This window comes from Lasioglossum baleicum, chromosome 12 (assembly GCF_051020765.1).
Source record: "Lasioglossum baleicum chromosome 12, iyLasBale1, whole genome shotgun sequence".
In the NCBI taxonomy this organism is placed as follows: Eukaryota; Metazoa; Arthropoda; class Insecta; order Hymenoptera; family Halictidae; genus Lasioglossum; species Lasioglossum baleicum.
Window position 1 is genome coordinate 380,372 of NC_134940.1, and position 21,208 is coordinate 401,579.

Below are 21,208 nucleotides of genomic sequence, written 5' to 3' on the forward strand. Positions count from 1 at the left end.
TCACTCACTCGCTGTCTAACGCTTCAATCAGCTGTTCGAAAACGTCAAAGCCCTCAACGATCTCATTTATTTCATAAACAGTTCATTATTCCTTTCGCGCTACAAACTCACGACAATCTTGTATATTTTAAGTGCAAATACAGTCTATTTATGGTAAATCCAAATCACTCACCTTTCTTTCCCATAGTTGCATCCGCTTAAAATTACCGTTACTTCCACACCATCTTTCACACCCTCTCTCATTCCGTCATACAGTCCACCCATTCACACAATTCGTAAATTGCATCCTTGTTGACCAAATCAGGTCGCTATCCTACATTTCTGGTCCTTCGAGCCGGATTTACCATCGCGCAGTGCAAATCAGTGGTGAACCAATAGTTCTTCAGTGAAAAGTCCACCCAGCGATCCACTCACGCATCAAAATGGAATTCACCTGTGAAGAGCTGATCACCAAGCAAAGTGAGTTAGGGCGGAAAATAAATCGAGTCGTCGAGAATCTGAAAAAATCCATCTCGCAAGCCAAGATGACAGGAGGCGATGTGCAGTCCAGAATGCACAACCTTGAGGAGAATTGGTCCCAGTTCCAACGAAATCACGACGTCTTGGCCTTCAAGCACGGAGACGCGATCAAGGCCTCTGAATACGTGAGGAAGGAGTTTGCTGACTGGGTCGAAGAAAGGTATTTGGAGCAACGAGGACGCCTGCTCGATCTGGCACGGCATTACAGCGGAGAAGGCTCAACTTCGACCAAGAAGAGTCCAGGAGCATCATCCAACGAGGAAGCAAGCTCTGAGTCGGCTCCTCTCCCCAGGATGCACCTGCCCGAATTCTCCGGCGAGTATGTAGAGTGGCCGGCTTTCAAGGATCTGTTCCTCTCGATCATTGAAAGGAACAAGCAGCTCAGCAAGGTCGACTGCCTCCATTACCTAAAGACTAGTCTCCATGGTCAAGCAGCTGACCTTGTGAAAGACCTACCCACCATCAATGAAAATTACGAGCGAGCATGGACCATCCTGAAAGAGCAGTATGAAAATAAGAGAATTCTAGTACGCTCTTGTCTGGACAGACTTGCCGCATTACAACAGATGAAAGAAAGCTCAGTGCAGGAGATCACCAACATCCAGAAGAGCATCACGTCTGTCGCCAATACCCTGGAGGGATTGGGCAGGCCAGTGGACAAAACAGAAGACTGGTTCGTGTACTCTGTGGTGAATTTATTCGATCCCATAACCAGAGATAAGTGGGAGGAACGAGTCACAGGCAACAACGATCCACCATCCTTCGCAACGTTGAAGGACTTCCTGATCAAGCGACGTCAGCAGATCGAGGCGTCTCCAGGGTCAGCCTCCACGAAGTCCGGTCAAAGGAGCAGCCACACCACGAGTCATGGCCAACCTAAAACAAGGGAAGCAACACGATCAGTCAGAGCCAATCACGCTCAGCAGAGCCAGAAGCAGGAGTGCGTGATGTGCAAGAAGGACCACTTCTTGATGCAGTGCCCGGAGTACAAGGCACTCCCTCCAGCGGAGCGTCGAAGTCGTGTGGAAAGAGCTCGTTTGTGCTTCAACTGTCTCGGAAGGCACCAATTCGCAGCTTGTCCATCCACCAGAAGTTGCATGTCGTGTGGGGAACGGCACCACTCGTCAATCCACGACACCTTTCGAGATGGATCCAGACAGACGACGACCCACCACACACTGGATTGTCGGGACCTAAAGGGTAAGGTGTTACTTGCAACAGCCATTATTCAAGTTGCAGATCGCTATGGCAGACACCAAGAGGTCCGAGCCCTCATAGATCAAGGTTCGGAAATCTCAATGATCACCGAAGGTCTGGCTCAACGACTCCAGTTGGCTCGCATTGCATCTTGCGTAGACATCTTCGGCGTCGGAGGACAGCAGCTCGCCAGGGCTCGAGGGCGAGTCCACTTGGACATTGCTGCGAGCCCCAGCTCCGACAAAATCAAGGTCACGGCCATCGTACTCCAGAAGCTCACGGGCTACACGCACGGCTGCACAGCTCCACACAAAACGTGGAGCCATCTCAAGGGGTTGAAAATGGCCGATCCCGCTCCTGAAAAATCGAGGCCTATTGAAGTACTGCTGGGGGCTGACGTGTATCCAGCCATTATCAAAGAGGGTGTAAGAAAAGGGTCTACCTCAGAGCCGGTCGGTCAACTAACCATGTTTGGCTGGATTCTAACAGGAAGTACGGGAAATGCCGCCTCATCAATGCACGCCCAAGTGCATCAGGTGGTGGTCGATGACTCTCTGAGCTCTTTGGTGCGGAAATTCTGGGAGCAGGAGGAGCTCCATGACGCTCGGGTGACACTGACTGCTGAAGAAAGGGAGTGCGAACGCCATTACTCTCAGTCGCACACGCGGACACCTGACGGCAGATACCAAGTCAGGCTTCCATTCCGACGTTCGGATCCCATCACGTCAGGGTCGAGGACTGCTTCCTGGCATGCACTCAGGAGGATGGAACAGCGCTGCAAGAAGGACGAACAATTCAAGACACTGTACTCCAGCTTCATGAAGGAGTACATAGAGCTCAAACACATGTCGTTAGCGAGCGAAGCGTTGAAGGATCAGCCAGTACATTACCTTCCGCACCACGGAGTCTTGAAACCCAGGAGCACCACTACGAAGCTCCGAGTAGTATTCAATGGCTCCTGGTCGGGGGGATCGCAGCACTCCTTGAACGATTGCCTTCACGTCGGACCGAACCTGCTGCCTCTCCTAGCTGACGTCCTGCTGCGGTGGCGCATGCACCTATACGTCGTGACAGCTGACGTTACGAAAATGTATCGGCAAATCCTGGTCCACCCCGAGGACCGAGATTTTCAACGAATCTTATGGAGGGACGAAGAGTCACGGCAAGTGAGTGAGTACCGCCTGAACACTGTCACTTACGGCTTGTCGTGTGCTCCCTATTTAGCGGTCAGGACGTTGCGGCAGCTGGCAGAGGACGAAGGCACCCGGTTTCCCATCGGCGCAAGGGCACTTCAGAACGACACGTACGTCGATGACATTTTGACAGGGGCCGATTCCATTCCAGCCCTCAAGGAAACAGCAGGTCAACTTCTGCAATTGTGCAAAGCGGGTGGCTTCCCATTGCAGAAATGGGCTTCGAATGCTGCAGAGCTGCTTGACTTCATACAGCAGTCGTGCCAGGACCCAGCACGTCAGCCCTCGCAGCACCAAGACACGCAAGGGCCGTCGAAAATATGGACCGACACAACTCATTCCGCACTCGGCCTCCAATGGTCACCAGCTGACGACACGTTCCGGTTCTTCATCCATAAAGCGGATACTCAACCTTTAACCAAGAGGGGCCTGGTTTCCAAAGCAGCGCAGCTGTTCGACCCCTTGGGATGGTTGACTCCAGTAACCGTGCGGTCCAAAATCAGTATCCAGACGACATGGCTGCTGGGGCTTGACTGGGATGACCCACTTCCACCCACCTTGGCCAGCGAATTGCGAAACTTCTGCGCCGAACTCAAGCAGCTAGAACAGGTAAAAGTGAGTCGCCCTCTGTTTCAGAACTCTCGTCCAGAACTGAGGGAGTTCCATGGTTTTGCCGATGCCTCTGAACGAGCGTACGGAGCAGTTCTGTATCTGAGGACGAAAACACCAGACCTGCAGTGGACACTAACACTCGTAGCGGCCAAGAGTAAAGTGGCACCGCTGCAACAAGTGTCACTTCCTCGTCTAGAACTATGTGCAGCGCACCTACTTGCACGATTGACGCAGCACATCGCCACCACACTCAACATGGCCGGCATGAGCATTCACCTCTGGTCCGACTCCACAGTGGCACTGGGTTGGATTCAAGGTCATCCGTCCAGATGGAAGACCTATGTGGCCAACAGGGTGGCCGACATACAGAGGCTAGTCCCTGACGCTCACTGGCACCACGTCGTCGGCATAAAAAACCCTGCTGACTGCGCCTCAAGAGGAATTTCGCCTTCACAGTTGCTCAGTTGGTCCATGTGGTGGAGGGGACCGGAGTTCCTGCAACGTGACGTCGAGCTCGTCGCCCCAGGACCCGTCGACCAGGAACATTTGCCGGAACAGAAGGGGCCCGTCGTTGCTGTCGCCACTGGTGCTGAGAAGGAAGTTGAGAACAACGCCATCCTGAACCGCTTCTCTTCCTACACCAGGCTGCTTCGAATTACTGCTTGGTGCTTACGGTGGCTCAGGAGGAAGCGAGGCAAGCCATCTCGCTCGTCCACCAACACCACAGCGCGGAACGTCCAGCCACCAGTACTTACAGCAGCGGAAATCACCGAGGCGGAACGAGGTTGGATACGAATAGTCCAAAGAATGGCGTATCCCGAGGAAATGACAACGCTGGGGCAGCACAAGGGCATCCAAACACGAAGCAGTCTCGCAGCTCTGGCTCCGTTCCTAGACAAATACAATCTGCTGAGAGTAGGAGGTCGATTAGGCAAGGCGCAGCTTAATCCAGATGAAGCTCACCCGATAATTTTGCCTCCTAGATCACACTTCACGCAGCTGCTGGTCACTTTCACGCACAAGAGTACCATGCACGGAGGAGTGCAATCCACACTTGGGGCAATCCGGCAGCGGTTTTGGATTCCCAGGGGACGTGCCATCGTCAAGGGAACCATCCACAAATGTTTGACATGCCTGCGATGGCGGGCGGAGCCAGCAGGCCAGCTAATGGGAGAACTGCCGAAGCACAGAGTTACTCCATCTCGTCCGTTCCACGCCACCGGAGTCGACTACGCCGGTCCAATCTGGCTGCGCACAACATCAGGGAGAGGTCACAAGGCGTATAAGGGCTTCCTCGTGGTGTTTGTCTGTATGGTGACGAAGGCGGTGCATTTGGAGGTTGCATCTGACTACAGCGCCGAGGCCTTCCTAGCAGCGTTTCGCAGATTTGTGTCACGGCGCGGCATCTGTGCGCATCTATACAGCGATTGTGGCACTAACTTCAAGGGAGCCGACAGTGAGCTGCGCCGTCTCTTCAACGCCAAGAACAGGGAGAATCACAGCTTACGGGAGGAGATGAGCAAACTGAGAACAGAATGGCATTTTAATCCACCATCAGCACCTCACTTTGGCGGGCTGTGGGAAGCAGCGGTCAAATCCACCAAACACCACCTGCGGAGGACTATTGGAGAAGCACGACTCACCTTCGAGGAGATGACGACGCTATTGACGCAAGTGGAGGCCTGCCTCAATTCAAGGCCGCTCGCTGCACTCTCCGATGATCCGTCAGATTTGACTGCATTAACCCCAGGCCATTTTCTTATAGGTACAGCATTGCAGGCGATTCCAGAACCCTCGTTGCTCGATGAGGTAACCAATCGTCTCACGCGATGGCAGCTCATAACAAAGATGAGGGATCAATTCTGGGCGAGGTGGAAACGAGAATATCTGCAGGGGCTTACCTCTCGTTCCAAATGGCGCAAGGTGCAGGATGACGTCACGATGGGAAACCTCTGCCTCATCATCGACGAACAGACCCCTCCGTCGCGATGGCCTCTTGCACGAGTCAAGGAAGCTCATCCCGGAGCAGATGGAAGAGTTCGCGTCGTCACAGTAGTCACTTCAACCTCAGAGTACATGAGGCCGATCCACAAACTCGTCGTCCTGCCGATCGAAACGAGCGATCGATGAACGCGTCGATTCACGTTCTCTCGTATGTGCAACTGCGTAGTACGCGTTCATTCACCAGCGCAGGCGCGAGACTCGCCGCGAGTCAATGGAAGTACACTCGGTGACGTCACGCACGCTCGTGCTACGCAGCTCGCATTTGTCGCGCATCGTAAAGTCATTCTGTTTACAGTTATTAATTACTCACTTCATTAACGCACTTTAGCACAACCACTTGTTAATATCACGTTCACGTCCAATATGTAACGGTCACTCAATCAATGATCACTTGTTCAATACCATTCGCGAAAATTCGACCAGTCGAGGCGGGCGGAATGTTTGAGAATGGCGCGCTCGGTCGCCATGTTCACCTCGAGTCGCGCCGATCACGCCAAGTGATCAACCAATTAGCGGCGTCGCGGAAATTGCGTGGGCACAATATCGACCCCCAATTGGTCAAGGCCCAACCTCGATCCTTCTGGAATGCTCGCGAATGTTCTACCGGAAGCATGACGCTAGGCGAATATTCCAGAAGGGTCGAGACAATAAAAGAGAGAGGGAAATAACGCTCTCACTCGCTCGCTGTCTAACGCTTCAATCAGCTGTTCGAAAACGTCAAAGCCCTCAACGATCTCATTTATTTCATAAACAGTTCATTATTCCTTTCGCGCTACAAACTCACGACAATCTTGTATATTTTAAGTGCAAATACAGTCTATTTATGGTAAATCCAAATCACTCACCTTTCTTTCCCATAGTTGCATCCGCTTAAAATTACCGTTACTTCCACACCATCTTTCACACCCTCTCTCATTCCGTCATACAGTCCACCCATTCACACAATTCGTAAATTGCATCCTTGTTGACCAAATCAGGTCGCTATCCTACACGAAGAGAAGACGTAAACCTCCTGTAGTTAATCGGTACCCAGAAATGCATAAGGGCCCTGCATTTGTCTCGGCTGTTATTAACAAAAACTCGGCTAAACAAAGAAACTCCCAAAATGTATTAATGCTGGCCAAAGCGCTCTGCAAAATCAACCAAGGGGCGGAAGAAATCAGATCGGAAGGATTTGGTAAATTCTGCTTGAAATTCAAATCCGCTACAGAAGCAAATCTGTTCATTGATTCATTGTCAGACAAGCCAGGCCTCGAGGGGGTTAACATTTTTATTCCCAGATTTAGAACATCAAGGAAAGGCATCGCGAAAGGTGTCTCTACTGATTGTGATATAGATGACATATTAAAATACACTGACTCCTCAGTGCCTATCGTAGGTGCCCGTAGGGTAACTGGGAGAACTAAAGATCCCCAATCTGAGAAGTGGTTGTGGGTTCCTAGTGAATCATTGGTCCTGACTTTTCAGGGAACAGTCTTACCTGATTATGTCAAGCTATACAAGCTCATTCATACACCGGTTGATCTATATATTGAACCAATAAAAGTATGTTATGGGTGCTTTAAATTTTGCCATACCAATAAGCTGTGTTGGAGCCAAAAAATTTGTAAGAACTGTGGATCTACAGAACACATCGAAGCAGAATGTACAAATAAGGACACTCCTACCTATGCACACTGCAAGGGAGATCACCCCACTCTTCATTCAAGCTGCACCTCCTTGAAAACTAGCAAAGAGATCAATAAACAGATGTCACTGCTTAATATCAGTTTTTACGAAGCCCGTCAATTAGTGATGGGAAAATCCAAAACCTCTAATGTAGCAAAAATTGCGGGAACTAAAGAGAATTTTCCCCCTCTTAAAACAAAGTCTCAAGAAGTCATTTTGGATCTGAAGGCAATTGGAGGACAATCACGGCCTGTCCCTAGTGGCTACTAGTGCGTGGTCACAATCTTTCTCCTCCCCTTCCTCCTCTTCTAAAAATCCCACTAATAAATCCTCTAGCCAAGCCTTAGGCCAGATAACCAAAGAAAATCAATCACTTCGACGAAAGAAATTTTTCTCCAAACCCAAATGAATCCATCCTCCTCCTCTCCATCACAAATCATCAAATCACTTCCATCTACTTCTTTACCACTTCCTTCCTAAATTCATCTACATCTTCCATCACTAATCTAGACTCCAAGCTTCAAATATTGACCTCAAAAAAAGTATTTCCAGCTCTAGTCAAGCAGTACAAGCCAGCAGCTAATTAAAAAAAGAGCTAGTATTTCATAACTCCTAGAATATACATCATGCAAAACTCTCTACGAATATCGCTGTGGAATTGTAGAAGCTTATTGAACAAAAAAGCTGAGATTACTGGCATAGCTGCCAGATCTGATATTATGGTCTGCACCGAAACCTGGTTCAGTCCTCAACAAAAATTTTCTATCTCAGGATTCAACAGTGTCAGGAAAGATCGCACTTGTGGCAGGGGTGGCGGCATCGCCATTTTCATCGCTAAGGACCTGAAATATAATATATTAAATTCTATTGCTCATAATGATCTACAAACTGAAACCTGCTGTATACAGATTACTAACACTCAAGAAAAAGTAATCATAGCAGCAATCTACAGACCCCCTTCAACAAATTTTTCTACAACTCGTTGGAACACCTTTATCCAGGACGTCAAGGACATCGGCCCATATCTGATTATGGGGGATTTCAACTCTCATCACACGGACTGGAACTGCTCCAAAATAGACGGTCCTGGAACAGATCTTCTACAAGTGATAGAAAATCACAACATGAACACACTCAACTTCAACCTATCCTCCCACTTTGATTCATGATATAACTCCTCCAACAATCTCGATTTGGTACTGGTTCCAAGATGCCTCACAGACTTTCTGCACATAGCACAAGATGATGACCCTCATGGTTCTGATCACTTTCCGTTATACATCACCTTCAAAACCACTAAACATCTGTACAGGAAAGTGAACAACAAACTCTCCTCTATAAGAACTGACTGGGAAAAATACAGTAACCTTATGGATTCATACATAGCATCAACACTTCACCAAGGATATACCTCAGCGCTGGACAAGTATAGCCAATTTACTGAATGGATGAGTAAGTCGATATACAGGGTGTCCCAAATGCGGTGTACTTAATTGAAATGGGAGGTTCCTGAGACCATTCTAAGAGACATTTTCCTTTGCACCAATGTCAACTGCGGCTTTGTTTAGGAGTTATTAACGAAAAACACGGACCAATCAGAGCGCGCCCTGGGCGGCCGCGCCACACCGCGCCGACAAGCGAGTGTCGGTGGTACGCTGTGACATCGCAACGAACAAGAGTTTCTCGATTATGTGAATGCTCTCCGATTTCAATGAGCTTTGGATATGTGGTCAAGATCATTATTCTGAACAACATTTCTCTTTAGACTTTTTGGCGATCGGCTTTAGTTTACGAGATTATCGCGAGAAACTTTACTTGTAAATCCATGGGATCGATGTACTACTAGCTCCTATCCGATTTCAATGAGCTTTGGATATGTGGTCAAGACCATTATTCTGAATAACATTTCTCTTTAGACTATTTGGCGGTTGGCTTTAGTTTACGAGATTATCGTAAAAAAAGAGAAGAAGCACAGAAACTGATTGTATTAAAAACTCACGTATTCAGCCGTAAATCCATTTGCTGCTTCGAAATGTGTGTCTTGAAATTTCTCCTTCTCGCATTCTGTTTTTCGTATAACCGTCCCGTCGTTCTCGTGCTACAGCGTGCACATTTCGAATTTCGACACTCTAAATGCCCTTCCTAAATTCTTTAGAAAAATCTTGCGGAAAATCAGTGTCGTTCGAGCCGCGATAGAGAGAACATCTCCAAAGACTTGTCAATTCAAAGCTAACGGTTGCTATTAGCTGTGTTTTTAATAGTAATATTTAAACTAATCACTAGACTACGGATCTTTATGCAACATTAATGTTGGCTGCCGCTATTACAAGGGACAGGAGCCAGACAGATATTTGATTCTCACTGTGATCATTTTAAGAAGTTGAAAATAATACTATGGTGTTTTGAAATTATTTTAATCTCTCTACTGTCTTAAAATGCATCTACTCATGTTTGCTGCAAATGCATGAAATCCGCAGTCTAGTGATTGCATTACCTGATTGTTGTGATTTGCGCAGCAGTACAAGGGATATGGCAATTACTATTAGTGCATAACTATGTGTTGACAAATGTGAACAGTGATTGTGAGTGTGGAAAAATTTCAAGGCATCTGTGTGAAATAAACATACGAATTATTTATCGATTCGAAAGTGAAAGTGAAATTCTGGATCGTCGACTTGACCGCGCATCCCTTAGGCCTTTTACCACCGACTGTGCAGTTCGTCGACCTGGCCGTACGTCCCTTAGCTTTCGGTACTGTCGTATACCTGAAGACATCTGTGCAGTTCGTCACCGAGTGACCCAGTGACACACATTTCGAAGCAGCAAATGGATTTACGGCTGAATAAGTGAGGTTTTAATACAATCACTTTCTGCTTTTTCCCTCGTTCGGGTAAAGTTGCCGTAAGTCGGGTAAAGAGGTCCACCCATATGAATTGACAAGTAAAGTTCTTCCGACCGACAAAAACTGTAAAGGGTAATGTTGTTCAGAATCATGGTCTTGACAACATATCCAAGGCTCATCGAAATCGGAGAGGAGATAGTTCAGATAGTACATCGATCGATTTACAATTACAAGTTACTTATCGCGTAAACTAAAGCCGGCCGACAAAAACTGTAAAGGGAAATGTTGTTCAGAATCATGGTCTTGACAACATATCCAAAGCTCATCCAAATCGGGGAAGATTCACATAATCTCGAGAAACTCTTGTTCGTTACGGCATCGCGGCGTTACACCGCGCTCGTCTCCCGGCGCGCCGCACAGTGTCGCAAACCATGGACAAAAATCGAAAAAGTCACATCTTCATATCGATTCAAAACTATGTTCATACTATGTTAAAATGTCCAAATAATCATTTTTTGAAAACAAAAATTTTAAAAATGCAGTAGAAAATTAGTTGCAGGGAATCTTGTAAGCGAATATTAGGAAGATCAAATAGTACATCAATTCTCAGCGTAACTTGTTTACGTTGTGATATAAACAAAACACGTTTCTAGGAAATAATTTTTTTAGGAAATAATGGCTAGGGGTTGGCTAATTGTAATTCAACTTTAAAAATTTTGTAATACTTATCTGTAACATAATAATTGACCTGAAATGAAACAATAAAATTTTATAGGTTTCCCTAATCTTTACCAGAGGATAAAAAAAAACGTATCCAAACGTATCGGTGATTTTCGTTGTGTCTATTCCTAGGATAGTATATTTTGATATTATATAAGTCTAATTTGCGACTTCCGGCGAACATCAGAGTTATTTAACAAAATATGTAGCAAGTACCGGTCAGCAGCCGAGTACGCGAATATCCTCTTGTAGATATATGAGATTTGACTACGGTTGTTGAATAAATAAAAGAATGTTTATATTACATAAATTACAGATATGATTAAATAAATAAAAATTAATGTTCTAATATCATTGATAATTATTTACAAAAAGGTAACACCCTCTGATCACGCTGATTTTTTAATATGTTGTCCAGGTCAGCACCCCGAATAATGTTGTAATGGTGTTACTCGCTGGTCATTGTTTATAAAAAAGTTATTAACAAAAAAAATTAATCTACTTTTTATATATTTTAAAAACACGTTTCACATTTTCTCCTAGTCAGATAACGTGTGTAAATTTTCCCGCAGTAAAATGAATGTATTATACGCATTCTGGTATCAGGTATGTCGTTCACTTGTAGAAAGCGAAGATTCAGATTCTGATAATTATGAATAATTTATAATTTATAATTGTAAATAAATATAAATATAATTTATAATTTATATGAATAATTTATAATAAAATGAATAATTTAAGGGAAACAGTTGTTTTTTTAATATCTATATTTTCTATTATACTTATATGTATTTATTTTTATCTATTATTTTTATGTATTGTGACGTGGCAATATTGCCAGCGTCACTCTAACCTCTCTAGCGGAAGACCTGGCCATCCTCTGGTCAAGCTTTGCGATAAGGGCAGCAGCGAGCGATCTCCCTGGGCATATGCGAGACCCAAAGGCCGACTAGTAATATTTGAAATGTCGCGCCAATTTGCGTGACGAACGTTTACAGGACCGTATCCGGGTCCCAGGCGGGATCCGGAATTCCACTCTCAACACAAGATGCAACGTGCCATCGAGAATCAGCACCTCGAGGCAGGAAGAAGGCACAACTCGAGGTAAAACAGCGAGAGATCGTCAAGGCCCAGGACTATCAACCTGGAGGCGCCGACGAGGGCATGCGGTACAGAGGATATCATCCACTCTACCCTGTCGTCGCCTCGTCCGGGAAGAAGCCAGTACCGCAACCGGATTGGCTGACGTCGATCGTCTCATCGGGAAGTGGCCAATCGGACGACATCGCTGCCGGATTAGCCGGACGCTGCCGGAAGCCGAGCGCCGTCGCGACGGATTCGCTGAGGCGAAATCCCGCGTTAGCGATAGGCCGAAATGTTGCGTGAGGAAAGCGGAATACGGAAGTGGGGGACACTCTGCTTCCGCGTACCCGGGCCACCGCGTGAAGATCCATTGCGTCGTCAGAACTCTTACGAATAAGTTGTCGCTCTTAACGATTGTTAACGATTAAAGTATTTTGCGTCGGCTGATCGGAGGACGAATAAATCGCTGCCGAACATCCGCTGCCGTGAGAAAAAAGGTAAGCGCCGATCAGGCTTTCGTAAATAATTAACGAAACTTCGTGTTGGCTCGGGTAGTGGGTCGTAACGGTTCGTGAACCACTTAGCGGGAAATACCGGTACGAGGGACGAACGGAAGTCGTCCATATTATTTGCGAGGGGTACGAATCCTTCGGATTGTGAAGGATTTCGTCCTCCTAATTAGAATCCGGTCGGATAGCGGGGGCCGCGTGGCCGCATTGTGACGGTTGTACGACGCCAGTTTAAACGCGAAGTCGCGGATTCAATCTTTAGCGTTATTGCCGTTATTTCTAGAGATCCTGGTCTCGTTCCACGGTGGGACGCCGTCGCGTGCTCGATTCGTGCGCGTGAATTTAGTTCGAACAGTGTCAGCTATCTAAGTGTCGTATAGAACATCGGGATTCGGACGGAACGCGACCTGTAAGGTCTTCCGCGTGTCGTACGTCTTATCGCTGCCGAATCCTCTGCGAAGAGAGTCTAAGGAAACCGCAATCAGCGCGTGCGATTAACACCTCTCGCCAGATTTACTGAAACGCGCCGGCTATTGTACTACCTGCTGCCGATCAGATCGGCAGTTTAAGATCGTCGTGTAATAAACGAATTAATAGCCGAAACATTGTATTTTTCTTGTGTGAAAACCTTCCCGTCGCGGGGAACGTCTCGTGACCTCTCGACGTAGAATCCTGGGCCTTCGCGATAGCTATTCAGATTCCGTTTGCTACGCCACAGTCTCGCGAGTCATACCGCGTTCCTCTTTCGAGTTCCGATTACGATGCTTTCGTGTGACACCTACGGGTGTCTGGCGCCCGAAATCTAGTTCAACTTGATTATCGAATAAAGAGACTGCGGGCGTATTTTGTCCCGAGAGGACCACGCATCGCGCGGCCGAGCGTGGCCCGGCTTCTCGCCTGTAAATTCTCGGTGTCGCCATTCATCGTTCTACCATCTTTACGACAAGCTAAGAAAGCGACGTGACAGTATTTATCATTATCTATTATTTTTATGTATTTGTCATTATCTATTATTTTTATGTATTTATTATTATCTATTATACTTATATTTCTATTATACTTACATATTAATTATGCTACTTAAAAATTGTAAATATCACGTACTAATAACGCGCAAAAAAATTAAATTCTGTTTATTAAAATCGTTTTTTATTGTTTAAATAAATTACTATATTTATAATAATATCATGTTCAGATTGCTTTCAATATAAAGAAGAAAACCCATTTTGTTTCATGTCTCTATCATGAACAGAACGAAAGTTATTGATTTTTGTTCAAAAAACAGGCATTTCGCGACACTGTGCGCCGGGCTGAACGTGCCATCGCGCGTCTAGGGCGCGCTCTGATTGGTCCGTGTTTTTCGTTAATAACTCCTAAACAAAGCCGCAGTTGACATTGGTGCAAAGGAAAATGTCTCTTAGAATGGTCTCAGGAACCTCCCATTTCAATTAAGTACACCATATTTGGGACACCCTGTATGAAAGCACACCTCGGAGAAAAACAGTCCAGAATGACCAATACAGAAATCCTGTTCCATGGTGGGATTTATAATGTGATAAAGCAGTAAGATGCAGAAAAGCTCTCTTCAAAAAATGGAAACATCATTCCTTTACAACAAATTGGGAAAATTATAAAAAACAAGTTGCCGTCACCAAGAAGCTCCTTCAAAAGAAAAAGAAAGAAAACTTCAGAAATTTCGCTGCCAGTTTATCTCACAGAACCTCAATATCTTACCTATGGAATCGCATCAAAATTTTAAAAAATAAATGGACCTATACAAGAAACACAGAAGCAATTGAATCAGACTCTATCAATCGGGCTAAACAGGTAGCAATAAATAAAGTTTCACCTCCATGGGTTCCAGTCAATCCAAATATCGCTTTGCTAGTATCTCCGAATGAATATGGATACTCCGATGGAATAGACTATAAAATGATTAAATGTTTGTCCACCAAATGCAGGCTGAACCTGCTAGATATATACATTGAAATCTTCAGAACCAGCTGCTTACCAGAAGAATGGAACAAGTGCCAGATCTTGTTTATCAAAAAGGCAGACAACAATGGTTTCAGGCCCATATCCCTTACATCATGCATGTGTAAAATAATGGAAAGGATGATCAACAATAGACTGCTGTGGTGGTGCGAAACCACCAACCAACTTCCTCCATCCCAAATGGGTTTTAGGAAAGGACGATCCTCCATCGACAACATCTTCAATATTACGGCATACATAAGGACAGGATTTGTTCTCAACCAAGTTACAGCTGCTGCCTTCCTAGATGTTAGTGCGGCATATGACAACGTTCAATGGAACATTCTCCTAAAAAAGTTGTCTGAAATAGGTATACCTTTTAATACTCTAAGCTTTATTGCTAATTGGTCATACTGCCGGTTTGCTAGCTCTCCTAGTTTCCAAGGAGTGAGGACTATATTCAAAGGTCTGCCTCAAGGCGGAGTATTAAGCCCCCTGCTATATAATTTATATGTGGCCGACATCTTTAAAGGGATTCCAAAGGAGGTCCACATATCACAATATGCTGATGACATCGCCCTGTATTCAAGAAGTTCTGCCCTACGTGACGTTAAAATATCCATCGAAAGAGCATTAAATAAGTGTAGGGATAGAGACGAGAATGCATGTGTGAGTGTGTGTGTGAATGTCCGACTGTTAAACAAATGAGTGTCGCTTGAAGAACTGAACGAATGTTGTAAGAAAGACGATCGGCCGAGGCTCCGTGGGCAACGCCGAACGGAGAGCCGTCAGTCTTTTTCCGGAGCAGTTATAGAAAAGTCGGAATAAATATTATCAAACTCTCCTCGAATATTACTCTCTTACATAAGGTACACATAAATTTAGAAAAAATAGGTCCTGATCTTTCGTTAGGGAAAACTAACCTCATGGTTTTTAATAATAAAAATGATTCAAGTGGGCATACCCTTTTCCGAGTAGGTCAGCTACTGATTCCAGATTCAGACACTACCAAGTTTCTTGGTATCCATTTAGATCACAAATTATCTTTTGAAACCCATATTCGCTTGCTTCATAAGAAATGTTCCACCACAATGAATGTTCTAAAATTTCTAAGGAGCGTCTGGTGGGGCGCCCATCCGGATACATTAATTCTTCTTTATAAAGCCTTAATCAGGTCTAGACTCGATTATGCGGCACATGTTTACTTTCCAAGCACCCAGTCACTTATTGCAAAACTTGAATCGATCCAGACTCGGGCCATCAAATTGTTCCTGGGTCTTAGGGTGGATTTATAGTGGAGCAGCGAGGTGAGCTGTGCGGTGAAAAAAAAGAAAAACAAAGAAAATACATATGTACTTTTTCATTAGTATGTGTCGAAATGTTGTCACGAATGTTGGTTTCTTTTCACCGCGCCGCTATCATCGATGCTCGCAGCTCCACTATAAATCCACCCTTAGAATGTCTACACCCACTAATGTTGTTCTGGCAGAATCTGGTATCCCATACCTTGAAAATAGAGCTTTATACTTAGGAAAGTCCCACCTAACGAAAATCGTTTCTAAGACTGACCACATTTCTAACAAATACATTAAAGAACTTTCTCAGACCATTTCCATCAGGTCCAAGTATTCTCCGTAATGGAAAGGCCAAACTTCTGATAAAATACATAAAAAGAGTGCAAGATATTTATGGTATATGTCATAAAGATAATAACTTTCCATGCATATATATATAGCTTCTACCTTTCATACCACAACGTTTCAAGCACCATGTGATTTGAACACGGACAGTACATTACGAAGCTCTCCAGCTCCTGATAATAGAATTCATGGACTTCATAAGAAACTATTATAACAATCATTTATGCATTCTCACGGATGGCTCAAAAGTAAAGGGTGCTCCGTCTACAGGATTAGCGGTTGTTTGCCCAGAGGAAAACATATACCTCCCAATAAGTATTAATCCAATTTGTTCAGTTTTCATAGCAGAATGCGCTGCCATTTCACTAGCCAGACACATTCCACTATAGCAATAGACCATTAGTAATATTGTGAGATGGATGCATGTGTGCGTAGCGGGCATTGCCCCGGACATCACCTTCGCGGGGTGTCGCGCGAGTCAGCTGTGCGTGTGATAAAAACAGCACACACGAAACGAGGTGTTTGGCCGATCGCTGGGAAAAACGCAAGGACGATCAGTGTCTAGGGCAAGCGGACATTGGCCCGGGCAATTAGACAAAGGAACCGACCGCTTAAAACAGAGCAAGCGAGCGGCGTGAAGAACAGTCGAAAAGTCGAGTCGAGTCGAACATAGTCGAGATAATAGTTATAAGCTAGGCGGTAATTGTTAAAATTGTGAGTCGATAATCGGTATACATCAGTCGTCGTAGTCAAGTATCTGTAAAATCAACGTATCGTATCGTTCTTTGTAAACTATTCGTGAATAAATACTGTGTACGCAACTATCCGCACTTATTTCCCACAATATGTTCAGACTCACTCAGCGCACTAATAAGCCATTCTAGATACTAAAACAAATTACCACATTGCTGATATAAAACGTACAACCATTGAGCTCGCATCCAAATACAATAATGACAAGCATGTCTCATTCGTCTGGATTCCCTCACACTGTGGGATCCAAGGTAATGAAATTGCCGATAAATTGGCAAAAGCTGCCACTCAAAAAACTAATTCACCTCGCTTCAAAATCCTGTACACAGATTTCCGAGAAAAATATAAGGAAGAAATGTGGGGTGATATCTACTTACAACTTAGAAATATTTTCCATAGCAAAGGTAATCTCTACTGGTAGAAATTTTTCAGATTCCAAAAAATACCTTGGTACAATGGACTTGACCTGATCAGAGAATGGATTGTAAGATTTGGTAGAATAAGATCTAATCATCTAAATACGCGAGAATCTCTGTCTGGATTAGGAATCGTATAAGACTCCATTTGTGAATACTCCCATCCAATCAACGCGCGAACCAAATTCCCCTCCCGCTCCCTCTAAGCTGCCGAGAAGTACACTCCCAAAGAAAAAGATAGCACACGCGTGCTATCTTTAATTTCTCGCGTTATAATTACGGTACAGGAAATGTGCAACTGATACAGAAAGACTACCTTCTGCTAATATGTAAACACTATCTATATTGGAATTTCTACGAGATATTTTCTCAGGAGGAATGTAAACACACAAATAGACAGAGACAAAATGATAGCACACTCAAGGTTTATTTTGATTTTCTTCAATATGTCGCGAGGTTTAAGGAAGTTAAAGTGGTCAGTCGGTGTTCAGTGCTTCTTGATATTGGTACCTGTCGCATTTCGTGATGGGCCGTGGTAAAAGATTATCTGACAGTGAAATAAACGCAATTCTTATTTTAAGAAAACGGAAAGTAACGATTACAGAAATTGCGAAAGAAATTGGTCGAAGCAGAAAAGCTGTGTATAACGTATTAAAAGATGTGGATAACTACGGTAAAAGGAAAAGCACTGGAAGACCAGCAGCCCTATCGCACCGTGACACAAGAGCAATACTTCGTGCTGCATCTAATTCTTTTGCTACTGCAAGACAAATTGCTTGCAAAGCTGATGTACATACTAATATTCAAAATGTTCGACGCGTGCTGCAAATAAGTAACATTATAAACCGATCAAGAATAAAAGCCAAGCCACGATTAACTAAGAAGCATAAGGAAGCACGCCTTGAATTTGCGAAGAAACATATACATTGGAGGAAAACCTGGAGAAATATAATCTTTACAGATGAAAAACGGTTTTGTCTGGATGGTCCAGATAATAGTGCATACTATTATCATGACATTCGAAAAGGACAATTAACAAGAATTAGACGACAAATGAAAGGAGGTGGAATAATGATTTGGGCCGGCATAGGTTACAAAGGAAAGACGGATATTAATTTTATACAAGGAAAAATGAATAGTGCAAATTATTTGAAATTAATTAAAAACCAAATTGATAAGTATGCACAATGCATTGCAGGTAAAAAATTTGTGTTCCAGCAAGATAATGCTGCCGTACACACGGCAAAAATTTTCAAATATTTTTCAAAAGAGAAAATTCCTGTTTTGGAATGGCCGGCGTGCTCCCCGGACTTAAATATAATTGAGAATTGTTGGGGATTATTATCAAGAGCTGTCTACGCAGAAGGTAGACAATTTGAAAATTTAAACGACTTAAAAATCAGTATTGAAGAGGAATGGAAAAATTTATCACAATCTTCAATTAAAGTATTGTATAAATCCTTACCAAAAAGGATGATAGAAGTAATGGAGAATCACGGAGGTTCCACACATTATTAAACACAGGTACAGTTATATCATTTTCATATTTGTCTATTTTAAATTCATATAACATGGAATATTTTTCAGATGTGCTATCATTTTGTCTGTATTCATTTGGGTATTTGTATTTTTACGACGAGAATTCGTTGAAGAAAAGTCAATAAAAGTTATATTTATATATTAGCAGATGGTAGTCTTTCTGTATCATTTGCACATTTCCTGTACCATAATTATAACGCGAGAAATTAAAGATAGCACGCGTCTGCTATCTTTTTCTTTGGTAGTGTATATCTCGAATCAGGGTTAAGCGCTTTTTAGGCATATAAATTTGTATGTGAGCTAGATATAATATCAACTAACTCTCATGTAAGAAGCAACTTTCTACCTAGCCTGGAATCTGAGATATAAATACGCCAAAAACGCATAATTCTTGGAATATACAGGGTGAATTCGATAAAGCAGGACACCAAATATCTCCGTTACTTTTCGTTGTACAAAAAAACTTCGTAGGACAAAGTTACACTGTTTGAAGGGCCACATATAACGGTGTAAGGGAAAAAACATTTCAAGGTCATTTTTATGAGATTTCAAGGTTATCGATGTTTTTTTAAATGGAATGATATATTTTCGTTAACGTAATGTTATAGCTGACAAAATAACGAATTCATGCATGTAACACAATATGACCTTCAAATGACCTTCAACCCAGAAAAATGGTATAAATAAAATTCAACGTGTAAGATTCATTTGATGTATTTCTGTTACGCCAAATTTTCAAAAATATTCCCTTGAGCTGCTATACATTCATTCAGCCGTGAAGTTACAGAACGTACTGCTGCGTAATTCATTTCTGAGGAAATCGATGCACAAGCCTGGACGATTCTTCCTTTCATGTCGTCTATAGTCGTTGGTGGTTCACTATAAACATCGTCTTATAAATTTTTCTCATGCAAGTCAAAATACTAGTGCCAGCGCAGACGCCAATTTCCCTAGGTTGTAAAGTTTGAATTAGGTAAGTACAACAATCATTGGCCTCTGGGAATTGGTCCTTCCCGATATCACAGCCCTTATAGGCAAGAGGAACTCGATCCATCCATCATATCACAACTTTGATAGGCGAGAGGAACTTGGTCCATCCATCATATCACAACTTTGATAGGCGAGAGGAACTTTGTCCATCCTTCATATCACTGAAGTGGATGGGCCGGGGAACTTGGTCAACCTTTACACGAAGTGTTTTGGTTTGGATACAAGATATAGATCATCTCTGTGCTTCAAAGGGAGGCGGGAAATGATCCAAAGATTGACAAGAATCTGGAAAACCCCTCCAGTTACAATAGATGACTTCTTGAAAAAACTAAATATTAAAGCGTTAAATATTATCAGTGATTTTTGTACGTCTAACAATATTTTCGTCTAACAGCCCTTGACTGGGAACATTGTGATAAATAGTATTAAGTAGAGCAATACTAGATTAATCATAAAACTAGTTATAAGGCGAAAACCCGAAGGTAGAACATAAACGAAATTTTACTTGTAATATAGGAAGATATTAGAGTTTAATTACTTTAGGCAATACTTTATTAGAACTAGATACCCGACTGCGAAATATTGTGATATCTAGCGAATACTGATATGTATCTAGTTCTAGACTACAATCTAACTGCTATTAATATGTAGTAATATATGTATGTGCATTTAGATATTGAAATATGTATTCTAATAATAATTCTAATAATAAAAACAAATTTTTTGCACAGTCGGTAATTCATAGCATGGACACGAAGTCCCCCATAAGATTGTATCATGACATGAGACATCTCCCTCATATAACATACGCGAACGCGCCACGCGAGACCGCGAAGCGCTACCTCCCGCGGCAGCCGCGAGGTGGCTACCACGACACCGCGGATTCTCGCGAGTAAATAGATCGCGATCAGAGAGTATATGAGAGTGCTCACGCCCGGGTTTTGGCCGTGCCGCTTTTGTCTCCACATCATGTTTAGCCTGGAACAGCTCCTACATCATCTTTAGCATGGAACAGAACCTACATCATCTTTAGCAAGAAACAGAACCCACTTTACTGTTAGCACATCTGACGACATCTGTGTCGCTCGAATATTTCTCTTACGCCCTCTAGGATATATTCTGACTGGAGTGAGGAACAGGAGGCCACCAGAGGCCACCACAGAAGACACTGTATCGTGTTAGCAACGCGCCCGCGCGCTACACTCACCAACGTACCTTTACTATATCCGTGTGCGCTGCTTGTGCGCTTATGCCAGCCACAATCTATTTTTAGCACTTGCCATGTTGCCATGTTCTATTGCTTTACGGCGGAAGCGAAACTGAAATTCGGCTGTCGAGCCGTCGAGCGTATGAATCGCAATCTGGAGCTAGCATTCGAGTCCCCGTGCAGCGGGGATTTTTTTTTAATTTTTATTTTTCATTACTTTTTTAATTACATTTTTTAACCTTCCAAAAAATTAAAAATGTAAAAACTATGTTCAAAATATGTATTCATTTTAAATAGAAACGTTTTGTTACTGTCATAATTGCATTAATAAAAATTGGTATA

General features: G+C 43.7%; 2 protein-coding genes across 2 annotated transcripts; both read left to right on the top strand.

Moving 5' to 3' along the window:
• The first annotated feature begins 422 nt into the window (after positions 1-422).
• On the top strand, positions 423-5,651 carry LOC143214197 (uncharacterized). The gene has a single exon (XM_076434933.1). The coding sequence runs from the start codon at positions 423-425 to the stop codon at positions 5,649-5,651; it is 5,229 nt and encodes a 1,742-aa protein (XP_076291048.1).
• Positions 5,652-7,819: 2,168 nt separating this feature from the next.
• On the top strand, positions 7,820-16,455 carry LOC143214198 (uncharacterized). Its single transcript, XM_076434934.1, has 9 exons — positions 7,820-8,276; positions 8,415-8,645; positions 11,754-11,859; positions 12,056-12,215; positions 12,269-12,335; positions 14,212-14,994; positions 15,043-15,108; positions 16,112-16,276; positions 16,397-16,455. The coding sequence occupies exons 1-9, from the start codon at positions 7,820-7,822 to the stop codon at positions 16,453-16,455; spliced, it is 2,094 nt and encodes a 697-aa protein (XP_076291049.1).
• Positions 16,456-21,208: the final 4,753 nt, after the last annotated feature.

Coding starts and splice junctions, on each gene's coding strand:
- LOC143214197 (XM_076434933.1), top strand. CDS start 423: ATGGAATTCACCTGTGAAGAGCTGATCACCAAGCAAAGTGAGTTAGGG.
- LOC143214198 (XM_076434934.1), top strand. CDS start 7,820: ATGCAAAACTCTCTACGAATATCGCTGTGGAATTGTAGAAGCTTATTG. Junction 8,646..11,753: donor CCAATTTACTGAATGGATGA/GTAAGTCGATAT, acceptor GAACGTTTACAG/GACCGTATCCGGGTCCCAGG. Junction 16,277..16,396: donor AAACATATACCTCCCAATAA/GTATTAATCCAA, acceptor ATGTGTGCGTAG/CGGGCATTGCCCCGGACATC.